The 20,003-nt window shown below is 47.6% G+C and overlaps 2 protein-coding genes across 10 annotated transcripts; one reads left to right on the forward strand and one right to left on the reverse strand.

Moving 5' to 3' along the window:
* The first annotated feature begins 1,722 nt into the window (after nucleotides 1–1,722).
* LOC134630288 (tryptophan 5-hydroxylase 2-like) lies at nucleotides 1,723–10,289 on the forward strand. Of its 2 annotated transcripts, XM_063477454.1 has the most exons (11): nucleotides 1,723–2,275; nucleotides 4,244–4,378; nucleotides 4,464–4,647; nucleotides 6,310–6,410; nucleotides 6,990–7,057; nucleotides 7,141–7,337; nucleotides 7,544–7,679; nucleotides 7,843–7,969; nucleotides 8,675–8,770; nucleotides 8,978–9,111; nucleotides 9,228–10,289. In XM_063477454.1, exons 1-11 carry the CDS (start codon nucleotides 1,829–1,831, stop codon nucleotides 9,400–9,402), a joined length of 1,800 nt encoding a protein of 599 aa, XP_063333524.1. In that variant the 5' UTR covers nucleotides 1,723–1,828; the 3' UTR covers nucleotides 9,403–10,289. The 2 variants fall into 2 exon arrangements, with proteins under 2 accessions (XP_063333524.1, XP_063333525.1); XM_063477455.1 differs by lacking the exon at nucleotides 9,228–10,289 and having other exon boundaries at nucleotides 7,793–7,969; nucleotides 8,978–9,085.
* LOC134630290 (apoptosis facilitator Bcl-2-like protein 14) lies at nucleotides 7,938–20,000 on the reverse strand. Of its 8 annotated transcripts, none has more exons than XR_010094279.1 (8): nucleotides 18,313–20,000; nucleotides 18,116–18,187; nucleotides 17,971–18,045; nucleotides 17,815–17,873; nucleotides 17,472–17,744; nucleotides 17,300–17,368; nucleotides 15,495–15,677; nucleotides 7,938–8,014 (listed from the first exon to the last, which is right to left on the reverse strand). XR_010094279.1 is itself a non-coding variant. In XM_063477460.1 (7 exons), exons 1-6 carry the CDS (start codon nucleotides 18,572–18,574, stop codon nucleotides 17,345–17,347), a joined length of 765 nt encoding a protein of 254 aa, XP_063333530.1. In that variant the 5' UTR covers nucleotides 18,575–20,000; the 3' UTR covers nucleotides 14,674–15,677; nucleotides 17,300–17,344. The 8 variants fall into 8 exon arrangements, 6 of the variants coding, with proteins under 6 accessions (XP_063333530.1, XP_063333529.1, XP_063333533.1 ...); XR_010094278.1 differs by lacking the exon at nucleotides 7,938–8,014 and adding an exon at nucleotides 10,455–10,540; XM_063477460.1 differs by lacking the exon at nucleotides 7,938–8,014 and having other exon boundaries at nucleotides 14,674–15,677.
* Nucleotides 20,001–20,003: the final 3 nt, after the last annotated feature.

A 20,003-nucleotide genomic window follows, 5' to 3' on the forward strand; every position in this document is an offset into this window, starting at 1 on the left:
ACGTGACGCATGTTGAAACTACAGGGTGCTGAAGGCGGACTACAAAAACTAAATCCTCTTCGATTTGTGGAGGTGATAGGAACGAGGCTGGCGTTGAGAGGAGGAGCGTCTGGGGTCGTATTTTAATCCTGAGGCTCAGTTTGTGTCTGAAATCTGTGGTGTATGTGAGTCAAACACTCAGAATTTACCGAATACAATCAAACATCCTGCGCGTGTTGTGGTTGTGATCGCTGCTGCTGGGACAGTTCAGCATACGGGGACACTGAGTCCGACTGCACCATGTTCACCTCCACCCACACATGCTGAACTTTGTCCTCATAAACATCAGCAGCTGTAGGTCTGCTTCCACCTTAAAATACGTTAAGGACTGAGCGCCATCTCTCTCTCTTATTGGAGCTGACCTGTCAGTAACCATGGAGACCACAGTTGGACCCAGCATCGCCGCTCGTCTCAGGAGGCCAGATTATTTACGATGATGCTCGGCTTCGTCTGAATATCAGGCGCGGACGTTTTCGCTTTGTGTCATACGCAGGAGGAAAACACACCTGCAGGGCCGAGCTCCAATCAGAGAGCTGCGCCACTGCACAGTCAGAGTGGGAGGGGAGGTGGAGGTGGAGGGCAGCTGCTTTGCTTGCGTCGATGTGAGGAAATGATTCGATTCATCTTCATAAATGTCACGCCTCCTCCCGTTTGCTCCAAATGTCACCTCAGCTGCTTTCATGTGACTGTCAGATATCTCCTGGCCTCCTCCTCCGCCTCCCCCTCACCACCACCTCCTCCTTGCCTCCTTAGATTGGAGAAGTTTGGTGTTAAAGGCGAAGAGGAGGAGGAGGAGGAAGATGAAGGTATCACCTGCAATCAGCTCATAAAGCCTCGGGAACAAAGCAGCCGCGGCTCCTCCTGATGCAGCTTTCATTTCCTGTGTGGCAGGAAATTGTCTCCGCACGCTGATAACCGCCGCTGCCATCATGGCTGTTTATCAGCCAACCATCAGCCGTCCATCACCTGCCTGCCCCCCCACAGGTTTAATAGAGGACTCCGCTCCTCTTTGCTCACAGCTGATGAAACCTCAAACTGAAGTTTAAGATCTGAAACGACCAATCAGAGCACGGCGCCATTCCAGACTCAAAGCTCATTAGGCTGAGAGCTGCAGATGTTCACAGTCGAACCAGACCGCTCTCTCTGATATCTGGCAGTCGGGGGCGGGGCCACAGCAGGATGTACAGGTGGGAATCATGTGACCCGAGCTGGAATGACATCAGCAGCTTCTATTTCAGCTTCCACTGCTGCTGCTATGAGTAAGGTAGAGGTCAGAGGTGTCATCACCTGATCGGCTCCAGTCGCCACACGTGATCAGTTCGATTTGTGGTCACATGACTTTCTGTGGGTGAAGGTCAGCTGTGTGACAGGATTTATGAACATAGGCAGGTATTTAAGGTGTGTGAGAGCAGGAAACACGGCCTGACGCCCCTCACCTGTGGGAGTGGTATGGTCCGTCCGAGCCGGAGAGGGCGGAGCCATGGAGCCTTTCTTACTCTTTTTATGTCCTTCCTGTCACATGACACTCGACATCAGCGGGAAATCACTCAGGTGGGGTGACCAGGTGTGTCAGGGAAACGGCTTTTAAACACTCAGGTCCGTGTGTGCGTGCTTGTTTAAACATCTTTGTGGGGACCAGTAATTGGGAGGACCAAATGGCGGTCCTCGTGGCTTTGAAGGCTCAGCTGTGGTTAGGTCACGGTTGGGGTCAGGCATTAGCTCCTATTGGTTAGAGTGAGACAGCAGGTAAAGTGTTACATCAGCTCAATGTCCTCAAGGAGATGTGAAAATGAGTGTGTGTGTGTGTTCAGGTGTGTCTCTGAGCTGCTATGTGTGCTCTAATGATGTCACTCTGCAGCCAAAGTCTCCGCCCACCTGGAGACTGCTGTGGGTGTCTGTGTGGGTGGAGCTTACCCCCCCTCCCCCTCCTGGGGGAGTATTTTTGAGGAGGCGGGTCGGCAGCAGCTCACAGCTCCGGCAGCATCAGCAGCAGCATCCTCCTCTTCGTCCTCCTGAGCGGCGGCAGAGCGACAGGCTGGAGTCCTGGTACTCGTACACTCACTGGTTCCCGATGGCGTCGGGCCACGTGATGAAGGACGATGGCGAGCCCATCCCCAGGATGCAGCCGGCCATGATGATGTTCTCCAGCAAGTACTGGTCGCGGCGCGGGCTGTCGCTGGACTCGGCCATGTTTGACCAGCAGCATCAGCGGCAGCGGCACACCGGCGGACAGATGGTGAGGAGTCTTCATCCTCCTCCTTTTAGAGTAACTGGGTACTTTTACTCGAGTACTGTAGCTGAGAGCAGCTTCGGGACTTTATTGATCGCTGATCAGGAGAAGATAATAAGAAACTCTTTATTTCTCAAATTCTGCTCCAAAAATTCAAAGTCAAACTAATCTATTTCTACTTTTAGTACTTTTTTACCTTAATTGGCTGACCACACAACCTTCTTGCTGAAGAGCCTCTGAGCAAGAAGCAAGTAATCCCATCAGCTCAGAGTATTCATCCAGGCAGCAGAAACAGATCAATCGATTAAAAAAACTGCCCAGAGCGATCAGATCAGTAACTGAAGATTCATCTCCACACTCTAATTCGACCCTCTGCTTTATGGAGGAACAAATGTGCCAAAAGAAATCTACAGGAACGAATCAATCTGACATGAATTAATGTTACAGAGTTCTTTCTGTGATACTCGTTATTTACATTCACTTTAATTTATTTATTCCTTTTATTTCTGTTTTTATCTCTGCACCATTTTCTCTATTTACATCTTTTTCTAATGACAGGAAATCTGTCAAAGAAAAGCAGAAAAACAAATGCAAATACAATTTAAACCCTAGCATGAAACGATCAGCCTAAAGTGATGTTTAATAATGTTTTTGGACTGTATTTAAGCAATATTTCTTCTTTTTCTCTGGGCCAACATGAAAAACCTGCAGTCAGGCTGATGGCTCTGCATCGTTTACATCACACATTAAATATTCCCTGCATGCAGTTTTGCAGGCAGCATATTCCTGCCAGTTGGCTCGCAGGGATCGAAGTTCGTCCACGAAAAATAAAAACCGTCCACAATCCAGACACTGAAGAAGAGCGAAGGATAATGTCCAGGCTCAGTATGAGGTAAAGAGTACACTCAGAGTACACACAGAGTACACACAGAGTACTCAGAGTTGTGTGTCCGTGCTCACTGTGGGGTCTTTGCTTTCAGAGTTCTGGGTAAGCGGCGTGTCATGCGTGTCGTCAGTTGCTAGGCTGCGGGCTGTTTGTCTGAGCGTCCGTCAGCAGCTCCACATCTTTATTTCATGACGCTAACAGCTGTCAGAGCAAGCTGCTTCACGCCGCCGCCACCGTGTGTTTGAACAGCAGCTCTGGGGAAATTCGTTGCCGTCTGCATCAGATAACGCTCCACGCCTTTATGAGGCCGGCCTATCAGAGGGAGCGATCACACTGATGGCATTACTGAGAGGAAGTCACCCAACCAGAAACAGAACTGTGCTTTAGTTTACGCAGCGAAAACAAAAACACGCAGGTAAAAAGGTTTAGGGTGGAGAAAAGGCTCCATCAGCTGATGAAGGTCAGGTGACCTGCAGACACACTGGTACAGTTTAAATTCACTCACAGCAGCAGAAGCACCTCAGCCTGACTCCTGGTCAAACACTGCCCCCTGCTGGTGGGAGTCTGAGCTAAATCTGCACAGGACACAGACGACTCACCCTCCTCTGTCACTCCGACCCTCTGCATATTCCCTTCACTGCTTCCATGAACCTCCTCTGAGCTCAGTCCTCCTGCCTGCAGCTCCACCCTTCACCTTTCCTCCTCTGCACATGCTCAGACCATCTCAGCCTCTCTGAGTCTGAGCCGTCCCCCTGATGACAGGATTCTGTCCACACTGCTCACTCCCAACAAACATCTGAGCATCTCCACATCTCCAAATCCCTGACACTCTTTCTCCACCCACTCCACCCTGCCTGCACGCTCCTCTTGGACCTGGAGGTGCTGCTTCCTGTCCCGTTGGACTGAGGGCTGACTCACTGTCGCCCCCTCAGGTGCAGGGTGGCATTAAAATCCACAGTTGTAGCGTAGTGGGAGGGCCTAATGAGACCTCCATCGCAGTCAGAGACCTGATTGGTCGATGCTTCTAAACGCTTCATTTTGTCACAATAACCTCACGTTCTTCGTCATGTTTGTGTTGTTGCTGTCAGTCGAGGCGTCCGTCCTTCTGTCCCATCAACGAGAAGCCGGACAAAGAGGGCACAGAGGATTCTGGGAAAACGGCAGTGGTGTTTTCTCTGAAGAACGAGGTTGGCTGTCTGGTCAAAGCTCTCAGACTGTTTCAGGTCAGGAAGCCCTCAAAAACAGATCACGCCTGAACCTCTGCCCCGCCTCCATCTTCACCCTCTCTCTCCTCGCATCCTCCCGCAGGAGAAGCACGTGAACCTGAACCACATCGAGTCTCGGATGTCCAAGCGAGTTCCTAACGAGGTGGAGATCTTTGCAGACTGCAGCTGCAGCAAGAAAGAGTTCAACGAGCTGCTGGAGCATCTCAAAGACCACGTCAACATCGTGTCCTTCAATACGCCAGCACATGTGTGGTGTGCCGAAGCAGGTATGAGCGCGCTCAGATGCACACACCTGGATTTCTGGAGGCTTTCTGCTTTTGTCTTTACAGCTGCTGCTTTAGTTTTAGTCGACTAAATGTGATGCGATTACAGCAGACGTAATCTGAAGTTGATTCAGTGACTCAAATCTAAAATGTAAAAGTTGTGTTTTGAGCAGTGAGTGATTCTCCACGCTGTTTACAAAGACCGCGTCTCTTCTTCTCTCCCTCTTCTGTTGCGTTTTCATGGGAGTGGGCTGAACTGCCCCTCCCTCGCTGTTTATGAGGAGCAGATCAAACGCTGCACAATGAGGTCACTTCCGATTGGATCACTTCACACTCGCCCCACCTTTTCTGTAGTACCTGATTAGTTCTGATTGGATCTCTTCATCTTGTTTTGACTAAAGTGGCCAGTTTCTAGCCACGTGCATAAAACGGCAAAGGGTGGAGGAGAAGAGAAGTCGTAGGTGTTCGTGTGTCGTGGAGCGACAATTAAATGACCACGCCTGTTTTACCGCTGGAGAAGGCGTCCCCTTCACCAAAGAAACAAAAACAGGAAGGAAAGAGACGATGCCATCGACATCTAAACAAAATCATATTGTCTTCCTCCGCAGCTCAAGTTCATCTCCTGAGCTGAAGTCAGGGAGCTAATACATGAAAACATGCATAAACTTGTTCATTCATTCCTGATATTGTCACATTTTGCCAGTTAGTGTCCTAAATATCACACTTTTCCCCTGATAAACAGTTTTGACATTCTCACATTGTACAAGAGCAGCTAACAGAGGCTAACAAAGCAGCCAACACGAGCTAAAAGCAGCTAAAACTGCAGCTAACACAGGCTAACACAGGCTAACAAAGCAGCTAACACAAGCTAAAAGCAGCTAAAACCGCAGCTAACAGAGGCTAACAGAGGCTAAAAGAGGCTAACAAAGCACCCAACACAAGCTAAAAGCAGCTAAAACTGCAGCTAACAGAGGCTAACAATAGCTAAAAAGGCTAACAAACACTAACAGCAGGTAGTGGACAATATCAAAAACTAACAGAGGCTAAGAGCAGCTTAAATAGCAGCGCTTACCGACAGTAAAGTTCAGGATATCCTCAACAGCTCAGCTCAGTATCGCTGTCATCAGTCAGAAGTGAGCCTGTTTAATCGACTTGTGTCAGATTCCTTTAACAAGTCAAGACTAAATGAAGGCGAAGCATTGACCTCTGAGGTAAACAGTGGACTGATACAGGAAAAGCTGTCCAGATCCTGTCGGGAATGACTCACTACAGATGAATGTTGGCCAGAGTTTTGAGGAACCTCAGGGGTAAAACATAAAAACAAAAACAATATTGCAAAGTATTTAATCAACTGTATCCATGTTTTATTTCCTGATTTATTGCTAATTGTCGATATTATTCAAATAGTGAATAAAAAATGTTTTGATACACAAACAGTCGTAGAACACGCTGGCCACCGTTGACAGTACGGTCTAAATGTAATATTTTCTCTTTGCTGACTAAAGGATTAGCTAGGGTTATATACCTAAGAAAATAGAACTCAGCTGACTCAGTCTGCAATCGACTGACATACACACTGTAAAATGAAAAGCTATCATACAGAATGTAAAGGTTTGACAGGCCGCAGTGTTTGAGCGTTGTGAGGCTTCTCTGTGTTCTTCTCAGATGAAGACGAGGTTCCCTGGTTTCCCATGAAGATCTCCGAGTTGGATCAGTGCTCTCACAGAGTGCTGATGTACGGGTCCGAGCTGGACGCCGACCATCCCGTGAGTCGTTTCAGTTCAACTTTATTTATAAAGAACAGCTCACAGACGCCTGCAGCGTGAGGTCATCTGAGTTCATCTTACACTCGAGACAAAGAGGGGGGCAGACTGCAGTGTTTAGGGCCTTTGTGTGCAGGTCAGGGTGTTAAGTTTCTCCTTCGGGCCTTCAGGCTCATCTCTGAGTTTGCCTCTGGACCTCCTACAGCTGTTTTCATTCAAGAGGAAAACTTTAACTGAGTCTGCAGCTGTAAAGCCTGTAGGTGGCATAGATCAGGAAGTGAGACCTCCCCACAGGTTGAGGTACTGAGTTCAATGTGCTGCTCATCTGCCCCCTCACGTGGAAGAGGCGGGGCTTTTTACACACACCTGCCCGCTCTTCGATCCACACACAATAAATTCGTCTTTGGGGCTTCGACACACTGGAAGAGGTCCAGCTAACGTGTCAGATGTCAGCCTTTCTTGGTGGGACGTACGAGTGGCAGCAAAGCTGCGAGCAGCCCAGAGGTGCACGCAGAGGTGGCAGAAAGCTGGGCATGATGGGATATCTGTACTCTGACTGTGTGTCCTCTTCCTTCCTGTCAGGGGTTTAAAGATAATGTTTATCGCCAGCGCAGGAAGTACTTTGTGGAAGTGGCCATGAATTATAAGTTGTAAGTATGTTTGTCCGTTCGTCGTGTTTTCTCGTGTTTCACCTCTCACGTGTTTCACGTCTCACGTGCCCCTCCCCCCACAGCGGGCAGCCCATCCCTCGTATCGAGTACACGGAGGAGGAGGTGAGGACGTGGGGCGTGGTGTTCAGAGAGCTGACCAAACTGTACCCGACTCACGCCTGCAAAGAGTACCTGAAGAACCTGCCGCTGCTCACTAAGCTCTGTGGCTATAGAGAGGACAACATCCCGCAGCTGGAGGACGTCTCACTCTTCCTCAGAGGTACGTCTCTCTGAACACGTTCATATCACGTTCAAGACCCATGAGTCATATTACAGAGTCCAGAAGTTCTGCTGAAACTGTTGGTGACTGCCCCGCCTCTTTGATGACATAATCCCTGCACGGTGACGTTTTTTGATGGATGAGAACGGGCCAGAGCTGAACAGGGTGATGACCTCACTTCCTGTGTGGCTTCCGGTGTGTTTCAGAGCGCTCTGGCTTCACTGTTCGCCCGGTGGCAGGTTATCTGTCTCCCAGAGACTTCCTGGCTGGTTTGGCCTACAGAGTCTTCAACTGCACTCAGTACATCCGGCACAGCACCGACCCGCTCTACACCCCCGAGCCGTGAGTACCTCCACCTCACATCCACCTTTCATCCATCTCTAGTTTGATGAGTTTGATGATCTCCAGCTCAGCATCACGCAGACAAAGAGGTGAAATCCACTCTGTGTATTCAGTAGTTGTAGTGATCCATCCTTCCTCCTCCTCCTCCTCCTCCTCCTCTCAGAGATACGTGTCACGAGCTGCTGGGTCACGTCCCCCTACTGGCTGATCCAAAGTTCGCCCAGTTCTCTCAGGAGATCGGTCTGGCCTCCCTGGGAGCGTCTGACGAGGACGTTCAGAAACTCGCCACAGTGAGTTTCATCGTCATGGTAATGCTGCAGAGGGTTCGAATCCAGCTGTGGGAGGTTTACGGAAGACTTAGGATAAAAGAAATGGAAATAAGCCAGTAAAATAATAAATAAATCTCTCTTTAAGAGTAATGGTACTAAAAATAGCAGCTGTATGACATTAAATATTTTACACCCTATTACACGTTAATTATATTAATTTAGAAAATTATTTTTTCATGTTTTGTTTGGGAACGATGAGAGTCCTATTCTCACCTTATTTAATGATGAAGTGTCACCTGATGGTGGCGCTAGAAGAACATGTTGCATCACCAACATGTTTTAACTTTACAGCATCACTTTAAAGTGGATCTGTTCTGTTAGAGTAACAGAGTAAAAGTACTCAGTTACTTTGAAGCCCTGTAACTCAGTACAAAACAGAATCAACAACACAAAGACATGCGCTCTAAAGACTCAGTTTCACACAGTTTTTATAGTCATACATCTCCATGACATCACAGAGATGGGACAGAAGCCCCACCCAGCTGCTGCTCAGAGCTTCTGTTTGTGAGGGTTAGCGTGGTTACACCCCCTGTGGTGCAAAATGGTATTACATGAAAGCACAGGCCATCTGAACAGCTGATGTCTCTAACACAGAGGTTTGGACATGATGCCATAGAAACCAGTTTTTAAAGAGACCAATCAGTGATGGAGCCTCGTGTGTTTCAGTGTTATTTCTTCACCATCGAGTTCGGACTGTGCAAACAGGACGGTCAGCTGAGAGCTTATGGAGCCGGTTTACTGTCGTCTATTGGAGAGTTGAGGGTAACACACACAACGCACACGCACACACACACACACGCACACGCACACGCGCACACACAGACGCACACACAGACGCACGCACGCGCACACACAGACGCACACATGCACGTGCACACACAGACGCACACATGCACGCGCAGACGCACACATGCACGCGCGCACACACGCACGGTGGAAGTGATGTTTGTCTGCTGATGTTTTTCCCAGCATGCCCTGTCTGAAAAGGCATGTGTGAAGATGTTTGACCCGAAGACGACCTGTAACCAGGAGTGTCTCATCACCACCTTCCAAGAGGTTTACTTCGTGTCGGAGAGCTTTGAGGAGGCCAAGGAGAAGATGAGGTAAGCAGCGAGTAGTCCCTGAACGCATCGTGAGTGTTTTAAAGTCTGAACAGGAACTAAACTCCTGCCTGGACCGAGCCCGCCGTGACTTCCTGTGCGTGCTTCCTTTCCCACAGAGAGTTTGCAAAGACGATAAAGCGCCCGTTCTCGGTGTACTACAACCCGTACACTCAGAGCGTCGACCTGCTCAAAGACACCCGCAGCATCGAGGACGTGGTGCAGGACCTGCGCAGCGACCTCACCACTGTGTGCGACGCCATGGGGAAGATGAACACCTACATGGGCATCTGAAGCTGGGGACGCACCACCAAGCTTCTGCAGAACATCAGCCGCCATCACGCGTCCATCTACGCCTCTGAGTCCAATGTAGCAACCACAGGAAGTTATTAGCTATCATACCAGCTCATAGTCTGTATCACAGCGCCACGAATCCATCAATGACGACTTACTGATCAGCTCAAAGGTCACCGAGACCCTGCCCAAGCATCTGCAGGTGTTTCCTCATGAAGGCAGATCCAGGACGAGGAACGCTCCCTGTGAGGCTCCCCACGCCGATCCAAAGCTGCGTTCACACGAACCAAAGTTTCACCTCGCTGTGTGCAGCATTCACGTCCCCGCGTCGCTCTGTTTGACTGCCTGCAAAGAGTCAAAGGCCTGTTTTTGACACTTTCAAGCCGTTTACGTTCGTCTGAATCCCGTCTCTTTCGCTGCATTTCGGGCTGAACTGCTGCAAAGCATGGCGGCGGTTAGCTTAGTACGATCAGCTCATCAGAGCAAGATGTCATGAGTAAGAAGGATGTCCAATAAGACCCTCACACATTGACTCACCTCTTTCAAAACCCCCTTCAGCCAACCGCCATCCATCGTACAAATGAACTTTTGGTAAATTTTCACCTCGACGACCTGTTTCTCCTTTACTTTGGCGCCAAACTGCACAGGCAACCACGGCACTCTCTCAGCTGTGTGATGGATCCACAGTTCGGCTCAAAGTGAACAAGAAGCGAAATCGTGCGACTCCCGCCTCATTCGCGCTGCGATTCCTCTGGCGTCCGTCTGAGCTCTCGCCATACTTCCTGTCAGCAGGATCGGGTGAATGCATTGTTTATTGCATCAAAGCGCATTCGCCTCTCTTCGTGTTGTCTCGTTTTCGATGTCACGGCATGAAAGCTTCCCTTCGTGTTTGGTGTGAACGCTCCGTCTGAAGGTCCTCCCCTCTGATGAGCTTTGAGGTCACGTGACTATAGAGCATCAGTGAGCCATGTGATCTGACTGAGGGTTTGTGTGATTTGTAGACTGAACAGGCGGCGCTCTCAGCTGATTGGCCGCGGCTGACTGAACTTCCTGTGCTGCTGTGTTGCTTCTGTACACGCCTGTAAATGATGAACCATTAAAGCTCCCGAGTGTCGCAGTTCTCTGTCTTCATTTTTACCTGCAGTGAGAGCAGAACTGCACATGACACAAAGAAGTATCAAAATAAAACAGGAACTAACTGAACAGGTGACCGCTTCAATACCAACAGAAAGGTAAACCAACACGGGGACAAGACTGACGACTAAACACAGATAAGACATGAAGTAAATGTACACAACCTACAACTAAACACTGGGTGATGGTTACACTGAGAAAGAAAGCACATGATGACAAGCCTCAGAGTTGATAATAAAGGGGAGGGGCTCACATAGAGTAGGTGCTACGACCTGAAAGGTGAGTACGAGGTACGACCTGTGATGAGTGACCTGAAGAGCTGAGACGGCGAGGACTTGTCTGCAAAATACGGCGGCGCACGATTGTGCAAGACGTAGCCTGGAACACATCCAGCTGAAACTCATCAGAACCAACATAATAAAACTTTTACTGTCAATGACGTGGCTGAAAGAACCTGACACAGGTGTTTACTTCCTGATCTGTTAGATCCTCTAACGAGCAGGGGCGGATCTAGAGAAATTTTCTTAGGGTGGCAAAGAAATCAAATGGGGGGCAAAATCAAAGCCTTTTTTTTTTCAAACACATATGCAGGTGGTTACATATGGTTAAAATAATTCAAATGCAGTAAGTATACACGTTTTTCATATAAATATAGTCTATAACTATAACTATAAACTAGCCCACATAATTACACACTTTAGTTACATAAAACATGTGAGTTTTAACTCTATGTACTGTACAGCCTGTATAATAAATAAATATGTAGCTCAATAAGTATAAAATCCAGAAAGCTGCACAACATGGGGCGCTTCATTTACAAACACAAGTCTAACTTAAGTTTCACTGTTTTTTGTTAGAAAACAATCACATTGTTACAGCTTAAATTACACAAAATGTCAGAAATCTTCACTGTCATGAACAAAAATTTAAACCTAATTTTTCATGATTTGTTGGATTAACCCTCTGAGGTCTGAAATACAACCGACCATTTTTGACTCCTTTTGAGTTTACGTTTGTATTTCACCCTCAAATTGTTTCATTTTATTTTGAGTAAATGTTGAGTAAATTTTTATAACTTGAAATGCAAATATAAATTGTACATTTTGTAATCATATACAACTATTTATCTAAAAATGCAGCCAATACACCTGCTGGTTTTTTTTTCATTTTGTACAACCATTTAAAAATATTACTAAAACTAAAATAAAGAACAATCAGGTTTCGCAATAAGATGCCCCACAAATGATGTGTGCCAGTAAAAAAACAGTTTGTCCACCAAAAGAAAGACAGAGGAGAACAGCACAGGGATAAACCTGCAGGCCTGACAACAGGAGGTGTATCACTCCGCTGGTTTTCGTTACCGCGTTTACACTGCAATGTGCCTTTGTGACATTCATTAGTGGCCTCACTGACACACAAAACAAAACGACTACACAACAGAACAACTACACAAGACAACACAACACACTAAGTATACACTCCACACTAAACGTCACAAATCTCCCACATCTAAAAACTCTCTCTCTCTCTCTCGCTCGCTCTGTCTCGCTGCTGTTACCGTCACCCCCCAAAACTTTTCCCTCTTCCTAAACAACCAAATCCCACGTGTTGACTTTTAAATTGGTCGACATGGTACATTTTTCCACCGATAGTAAAGAGGTGGCTTTTTTTCCTTTCTTTACTGTTTTCGCGCTGTCCTTAGAAAACGCTTAAAACACACACACACAAAAACGTGATGACAGTATTTAGTAAAAAGCGTGGCTTATATATTATTATAACTCTGGATTTACTGGCCTGTAATTAAAATTTAAAAACTTTGAAGTCCGAACTTTCAATGTGGGCTGAAATAGAGACTCAGCGTGGCTGCAGCTTGTTGCTGTGTCAGCTTACATCAGTCATGTGATTTGGAGGTGCAGCGTGTCTGTGGACCACAGAGGGTTAATAACACTCACCTTCCTTCCATTTCCAGAGTGTAACATCCAACCACCTGTGTAAAAAGCGAAATTCCCATGGGCCGTTTATCAATGCCCAAGTACGCGAGTACGTACTCGCGTTCTCGGTGAGTACGTACCCGCCGAGAACGCGAGCACGGACTCGTGGGCCGTTTCTCAATTCTCAAGTACGCGAGCACGGACTCGTGATTTGTACCAGCGTACGTGATGATGTCACAGGTCCGGAGTTTTTACTGCCGTCCCCTCTTAATTTAACTGTAAGTAACATGTTATGAAGCTTAACTGTAATCACAGCCAAACCGGTTTACTCAGGAACAAATAAAACACTGAAATAAACCAAACATTAACATTTAGAAGTGATCTAAGTGACTTATATATCATTTTTAACCTCAGTAGTGAAACCTCTATTAATAAAAATAGTGTACATGTACATACGTGTACATACCTTAATAAAAACAAGCAGGTGAGATGTTAGAACGCTTTTATTTCTATTCTAGTGGACACTCAATACTATAGACAGCTGCTGGAGTTTCTTTATCCTGAGTGGTGAGAAGTCCGCGAGCGGTTTGGGGGGGGGGTTGGAAACGATGTGCCGGGAGTCCGCTGTTGAGTTTTGGACGAAATGCATTCTGGGATATTTAGCTGTCCCAAGTCTACACCGATGCATGCTCGATAAAACGGGCGGATCGAGAACACATCCGGGACTTTTTCGCGTTCTCGGTGTGATGCGTACTTCGAATTGGAACAGTACTTGGTCTCCGACTGATGACGTATCACGAGTACACGAGAACGCAAGTACGCACAAGTACGCATATTGATAAACGCCCATGGTGTTGTTCAAAATGTGCTCTGGCACAATCATAAGCATCACTTGCTACTAGTGGTGGGCGGATCGATCGAAATATCAATAGTATCGATTCCAAGTCGGCATCGGTATCGGATCGATACTAGCCTGGTGAGATCGATTCTTTACTTTGAGTTCTACTTGTTTACAATGCTGTGCTTTCGGCAAAAACGAAACAACCAGGTCGCTGGACTCACCGCTCCTGTGTCAGCAGAGAGCAGGCACACTTTGCTCCCTCTCCCCCACTCTTATGTTTCGGTGTTGCACTGACACGTCACGTGACTTAGACACTTTGGCGGTTGTTAAATTGTTTACATATTAATTATATTTTTTTGTTTTTGTTTTTGTTGTTAAGAATTTTAATTGTGATTTTTTGTATTATAGTTTAGCAACAGTATTTGTTTTAATTTGTTTACTGGTTTGCGTGCACTTAAGATTAAAAAAAAAAAAAAAAAAAAAGCTCGCCACCACGGCAGACCCGATGGCATTTTCATGCTTCCCAGCATCATTTATTCTTACAATAATCACACGGTTGCTGTAACAGCACATTCAACGGCTTCAGCTTTCCCGCTGGCAACCGTACACATCACCACCACCAAACCTGCAGCGGCATCGCAGAACACGCCCTGCGACATACCCCCCTCGCCCGCTTCACCTCACCCCGCGAGCAGGCGAGGGAATCAGCCCGGACCATCGGCGCCCCATGCCCCAGCCCAGCGATGTGGAAGTGTCCACTCTGGCGGTCGCCCGCGCCTCCAGCGGAAGCCCCGGAGCTGGCCTGATGGCCACCCATATGGCAAGCAGCGGCGGCGCAGCAGGCGTGGAAGTGAGCTGGGGCTCACAGGCAGCTGGGCAGACGGCCGGCACGCAGGACCATGCAGCCTGCGTGCCGAAGTAGACAGCATGCCACCCTCAGGCGCGCACCTCGACCTCCGTCTCCAGCTTGGCAGGTCCCGCTGGCGCGCCAGCCTCCGGCTCACCCCGAGCCGCGCGCTGTCCACCCTTACAGTGATCACACGTTGCTGTAACAGTAGCCTACATTCAACGGCTGCAGCCCTCCTGCTGCCAGCTGTGCACATCAACACCAAAAACAACAACAGCACAAGCAGCGCACAGGTTTTAAGCCAGCGAGGCATCATTCTAGATGCAGTGAAGGTGAGTCCATCTCACCTGCAGTGGCATCACAGACCACGAGCTGCCACAATAAGAAAACATTTTTTATTTAATTATAAATAAATTATTTCTCCTAATTATGTCCTGGGTTTTAACTAATTAATAATACCAAAGGAAACATCACAAAAAACACTTAAGGTCATGAAAATTAATTGCGATTTAGCAATTCAATGAGGCATCCACCTTATTTATTGAAAAGTATCGTATCGGTATTGGTATCGGCGATACTGGCCCGAATTTACTTGGTATCGGATCAATACCAAAATATGCAGTATCGCACACCACTACTTGCTACTGAAAACAAGAAAAAAGCCGGTCCTGCTTTGGGCTGAACCATTTGTTAATGGTGGAGGGGGGAACACTATCCAATATATTCAGTTTTAGCATTTATATTCACTGTTGACTGTAACTACGCTCAAACTGTTAATGCTATCTTATTTTAATAAACAACACTGTCATATGCAAAACTGGGGTGGCACTTGGGGTGACAACGGATCATTTTAGGGTGGCACTTGCCACCCCATGCCACCCTTCTAGATCCGCCCCTGCTAATGAGCCCAGAAAAAAATCCCTCCCTGGCTCTTCGGACTAATAATTCCTACTTAGTGATTTTCCTTCTTTTACCGAGTCGCCTCCTTTCAGCTTCTGCAGCGTCACGGTTTAAACTGGGACGTTTCCTTCCACACGGTTTGGTCTCGTCAAAGAGGTGAAAGGGTTTTAAAGAGGTAGATGTGACTCATAAACACATAAAAGTAAAAAGCCAACCCTCTGAAGGATCATTAACAAAGAACAGAAACTAAAGACATGTTTTTGTTGGTAAAATAAAGGATTCAGGTGGTTGACCTTTAGTTTCAGTGGACTGTGACGGCAGCCTGAAACATTCACGATGTGTCACAGTCAGGCTACGGCACAGAAACACCTCCGGGCAATTATTTGGGTTCATGTTTGAGCCCCAAACTTTATTTTAGCTTGCAGTCTCGTCCTGTTACCTCCATCGTGTAAACATGTGCGTGGACTGACCCACAGGCACAACGTGCTCCTCAGCTTCCTGACACTCTGCTGCCGTCACGCTGTGGCTTTTCCTCGTTATTGAAAGCAATACTCGACTGTGAGCTTCTTCAACTGTGAGATGAGCACCACGTGGTGTAGAGTCATCCAGCCCGCTGCACCTCCTACAAAACACCAGTTAGTGAAATCAGAACTAGTTTATTTTAAGGAAATTATTTCTTTACTGTCTCATAAACACAGGCTAGTAATAAGGAGGCTGAAGAGCGTGCAGGAAGCTGTTTCTGGTCAGCAGGAAAAAACAAACGTGGAAGAGTTGGCTGGATGAGCTGCAGTGATGATGTGAGGTTACAGCCTTGTGCAATAAAGAGCATTTATGTTGTATCACAATAAGAGCTGATCACTTAGTTTCACTAACCCGTCGGCGCTACAGCAGCCGTTTGTCCTGAAACAACTAATCTCCACATTTGGACTTTTTTCTCAAAAAGATCAACAATATTTTTTTCTTCAGCACTGGCTTAACACCAAAACCTGCAGTTCCTCTGACGTCCAGCAGAGGAAGCAGTGAAGCCAGGTAACACACACCAACTAGTTAAACTGCAGGAATGTCTTAAAGACATAAAGACCTGGATGGCCGCTAACTTTCTGCTTCTTAATTCAGATCAAACTGAGGTTATTGTACTCGGCCCTGAAAATCTTAGAAATATGGTATCTAACCAGATTCTTACTCTGGATGGCATTACCTTGGCCTCCAGTAACACTGTGAGGAACCTTGGAGTCATTTTTGACCAGGACATGTCCTTCAACGCGCATATTAAACAAATATGTAAGACTGCTTTCTTCCATTTGTGCAACATCTCTAAAGTTAGAAATATCCTGTCTCAGAGTGACGCTGAAAAACTAGTTCATGCATTTATTACTTCCAGGCTGGACTACTGTAATTCATTATTATCAGGATGTCCTAAAAACTCCCTGAAAAGCCTTCAGTCAGGAGGCAGAGCCTTCAGTTTTCAGGCCCCTCTTCTGTGGAACCAGCTTCCAGTTTGGATTCAGGAGACAGACACTATCTCTACTTTTAAGATTAGGCTTCAAACTTTCCTTTTTTGCTAAAGCATATAGTTAGGGCTGGACCAGGTGACCCTGAATCCTCCCTTAGTTATGCTGCAATAGACGTAGACTGCTGGGGGATTCCCATGATGCATCGAGTTTTTCCTTCCCACTGTCGCCAAAGTGCTTGCTCATAGGGGGTCATATGATTGTTGGGTTTTTCTCTGTATGTGTTATTGTAGGGTCTACTGTACAATATAAAGCACCTCGAGGTGACTGTTGTTGTGATTTGGTGCTGTATAAATAAAGTTGAATTGAACTGAATGAAGTCAGCACTCACAGACTCCTGTGTTAAAATCAACATGTTTACAGTGTGATACACAAACTGTTTGGTCTCTGTAGCTGATTGAAAGTTTGCATTGTTAGGGGCGTGGCCTCTTTGACTGACAGGTGGATGGTGACACAGGTGGCTGTAGCTGCTTGGCTGAGCTCTGCACTGTGTTTGTGCTGCTGGAGCCTTTTGGAGTATTTGTAATAACATCATGTGACCAATAACATGGCTGCTGCGAGGTCACTGACCGTCCAGGAAGGCGGCGCGAGAGTTTGATGGGTGTAATTCAAGAACTTCTCAGTTTACAAAGACTGTCAGTGACACTCAGTCAGCATGTGTGTTTTTCAAAAGTTTATTTTAAAAAATTCTACTTTTACAAAACAAATATGGCTCAAATACTTGAACTCTCACAGTGTGGTGACCTCCACCTGGAGATTCCTCTGAGGTTCGTGCAGCTCAGTCGATGCTGAAAGCTTCCGCCTGGACAGAGACAACATACCCAGAAATCATTTTCATTTCACAGAAATCGCTTCAACATCAGTGAAAGTTAACAGTTCACGTTCTAACACATCTTCATGCTCACCCAGCCTCCGTGCTGCTCCACCCAAGCCGAGTGGTTCTCCTGAATATACCGCTCTCCAAAGCTCAGCACCCTCCTCTGGTGCACCAGACTCGTGGCTGACAGCCTGCTGGTCACTTCGAAGGCCAGAGCGATCTTCTGCCTCTGAATCTGAACCTCAGAGGGTGCCGCCCACTCCGCCGGGTGGACCAGGCTCTGCATGCTGGAGGTGAGCTTCTTGAACATGTCGTAGTCCAGGTCTCTGAGCTGCTGCTGGAGGTCCAGGTTCTGTTTGATCTGACAGAAACACACCGGTGTTCAGTACTGAGGTGCCTACCTGCCGCAGCCATCTACGCGTCTGATTCACCTTCCTGTCGATGTCGTCTCCCTCCGCTCTGATCAGCTCCACCAGCCTCTGGACGATGTCTGCGGCACAGCGAGACGCCTCATTAGAACGGGCAGAGTAAAAGGACTCCGACATTCTCACCTTCACAAGCGTCCTGCTGCCGCTTTGGACACTCACCATCCATGTGCGCTGAGGTACTGAGCATCCTGTTGTGCACCTCATCACAGGTGGAAGACTCACCTGAGAAACAAACTGAGCGGTCGGCGTGATGAGTCTGAGCCTCGACACGGACAGGACGTCAGAGAAACACCTGTTCACTCACCTTCTCCATCAAGTACGACCTCCAGAGACTTCTGGAAACTTGCACAGGGAGCTGGACCCTGAGGAAAGATAACTGACCAGAGAGCACACAGGTGAGCACACAGGTGAGCACATCAGCAGACCCACAGAGAATCTTTCCCGTGTTGGTGAGCGGAGGAAGGAGGAAGCACCAGCTGCGTGCTCACAGTTCAAACCAACCTGGGACATTTCCTTTCACACGGCGGGCAGCAATCGTCCTCACTGCCGTCTCAGGTGACCCCTGCTTTGACCTCTTGCTGCAGTACTTTTCCAGCAGCTGGAACACCTCGCTGGTTGCCGTGGCGTCTTCAGCTCGCCGGCTCGTCATTTTCAGCTGCTGAGAGTCAGAGCAGAAACCAGAGCTTACCGGAATATTTGAACGTCTGTATTTAAAATGAAATGAAGAAGCAGAGACCTCCACCACGCTCGCTCTGTGCAGCATTCACAAATAAAGGAACAGGAAGAGTCGGTCAGATAATAACCACAGAAAGGTGGACATCAGTGTCTGAACCTGTTTGGTGCCAGTGGGCATGCTGAGCGCGCCATCAGCTGCCTGCTGTCAAAACCGATGCATGTTCTACTGCATTTTACTGTATTCTACTGAACTTCCTCTCCTGCTGTACCGACTCAAACACAATAACCAGTTATCAGGTTCATGGGGCAGTTACTTTTGCACACAGGTAGGTTTGATCACTTTGTTCCCTTAATGAATAAATCATCCTTTAAAAAGTGCACTTTGAGTTACTCTGGTGATGCCGAAATCAGCCGCAGTGCGACCTGCTTCCTTTTACAGCCACTGTGTTTCCATCACCTCTCCACGCGTGTCCTCCCACGCGGTTATTAAGAGCGAGGAATAACGGCTCGGGCTGCCGTGATGTTGGCACCTGACTCACCGTGTCCAGGACACCTGCGGAGGAGGAAGAGCAAACCTGTCGGATCAGCTGATCCTGGAGCTGCGACGCGAGCGAACTTTTACTTTCACTTTGACGGAGAAACAGCTGATCAGCGTCACAGCGCAGAAGAACCAAGGCCGTTTCTCAATTCTCAAGTACGCGAGTACGTACTCGCGATTTGTACAATTGGAACACCTGCGTACGTGATGATGTCACAGGTCCGGAGTTTCTACTGCCGTCCCCTCTTAATTTAACTGTGAGTAACATGTTATGAAGCTTAACTTTAATCACAGCCAAACCGGTTTACTCAGGAACAAATAAAACACTGAAAACGATGTGCCGGGAGTCCGCTGTTGAGTTTTGGACGAAATGCATTCTGGGATATTTAGCTGTACCAAGTCCACACCGATGCATGCTCGATAAAACGGGCGGAGCGAGAACACATCCGGGACTTTTTCGCGTTCTCGGCTTGATGCGTACTTCGAATTGGAACAGTACTTGGTCTCCGACTGATGACGTATCACGAGTACACGAGAACGCAAGTACGCACAAGTACGCATATTGAGAAACGGGGCAAGTCTGCGCAGGTGCTTCCTCTAACACTGCGCCCTGCTGCCGCCCCGAGCCAGACACGTGATTATGCAGGGGTGGAGACACGCAGCTGGGATCCCCACTGGGGGGGTAGTTTTGTGGTCAGACTTCCTGTTTTTCTAAAGTCTGGCTTTCATTTTTATTTCCGTCACTGAGACTGGTTTTATTTTTACTTTAGTCTCAGTTCCTTCTGAGCACCATAGGTCAAAGTTCAGCTGTGCAGATGAGTCACAGCTTGATTTATCCAGTTAAACCACAGCAAGCATCGTCTGAACCACGTCTGCCTCCCTGATCCTGGTTCTGCTGGAGGTCTTCTTCCTCCCCTCTGTCACAGAAAGCTGCTCAGTGTCTGGGTTCCTCTCTAACACTGTGAAGCATGTTAAGGTA

Source organism: Pelmatolapia mariae, linkage group LG7, assembly GCF_036321145.2.
Source record: "Pelmatolapia mariae isolate MD_Pm_ZW linkage group LG7, Pm_UMD_F_2, whole genome shotgun sequence".
Classification (NCBI taxonomy): Eukaryota; Metazoa; Chordata; class Actinopteri; order Cichliformes; family Cichlidae; genus Pelmatolapia; species Pelmatolapia mariae.

Coding starts and splice junctions, on each gene's coding strand:
- LOC134630288 (XM_063477454.1), top strand. CDS start 1,829: ATGAGTGTGTGTGTGTGTTCAGGTGTGTCTCTGAGCTGCTATGTGTGC. Junction 8,771..8,977: donor CGTCTATTGGAGAGTTGAGG/GTAACACACACA, acceptor TGTTTTTCCCAG/CATGCCCTGTCTGAAAAGGC. Junction 9,112..9,227: donor GAGGCCAAGGAGAAGATGAG/GTAAGCAGCGAG, acceptor CCTTTCCCACAG/AGAGTTTGCAAAGACGATAA.
- LOC134630290 (XM_063477460.1), bottom strand. CDS start 18,574: ATGCTGCACAGAGCGAGCGTGGTGGAGGTCTCTGCTTCTTCATTTCAT. Junction 17,874..17,970: donor TACCTCAGCGCACATGGATG/GTGAGTGTCCAA, acceptor GCTGTGCCGCAG/ACATCGTCCAGAGGCTGGTG. Junction 17,745..17,814: donor GAGACGACATCGACAGGAAG/GTGAATCAGACG, acceptor TGTTTCTGTCAG/ATCAAACAGAACCTGGACCT.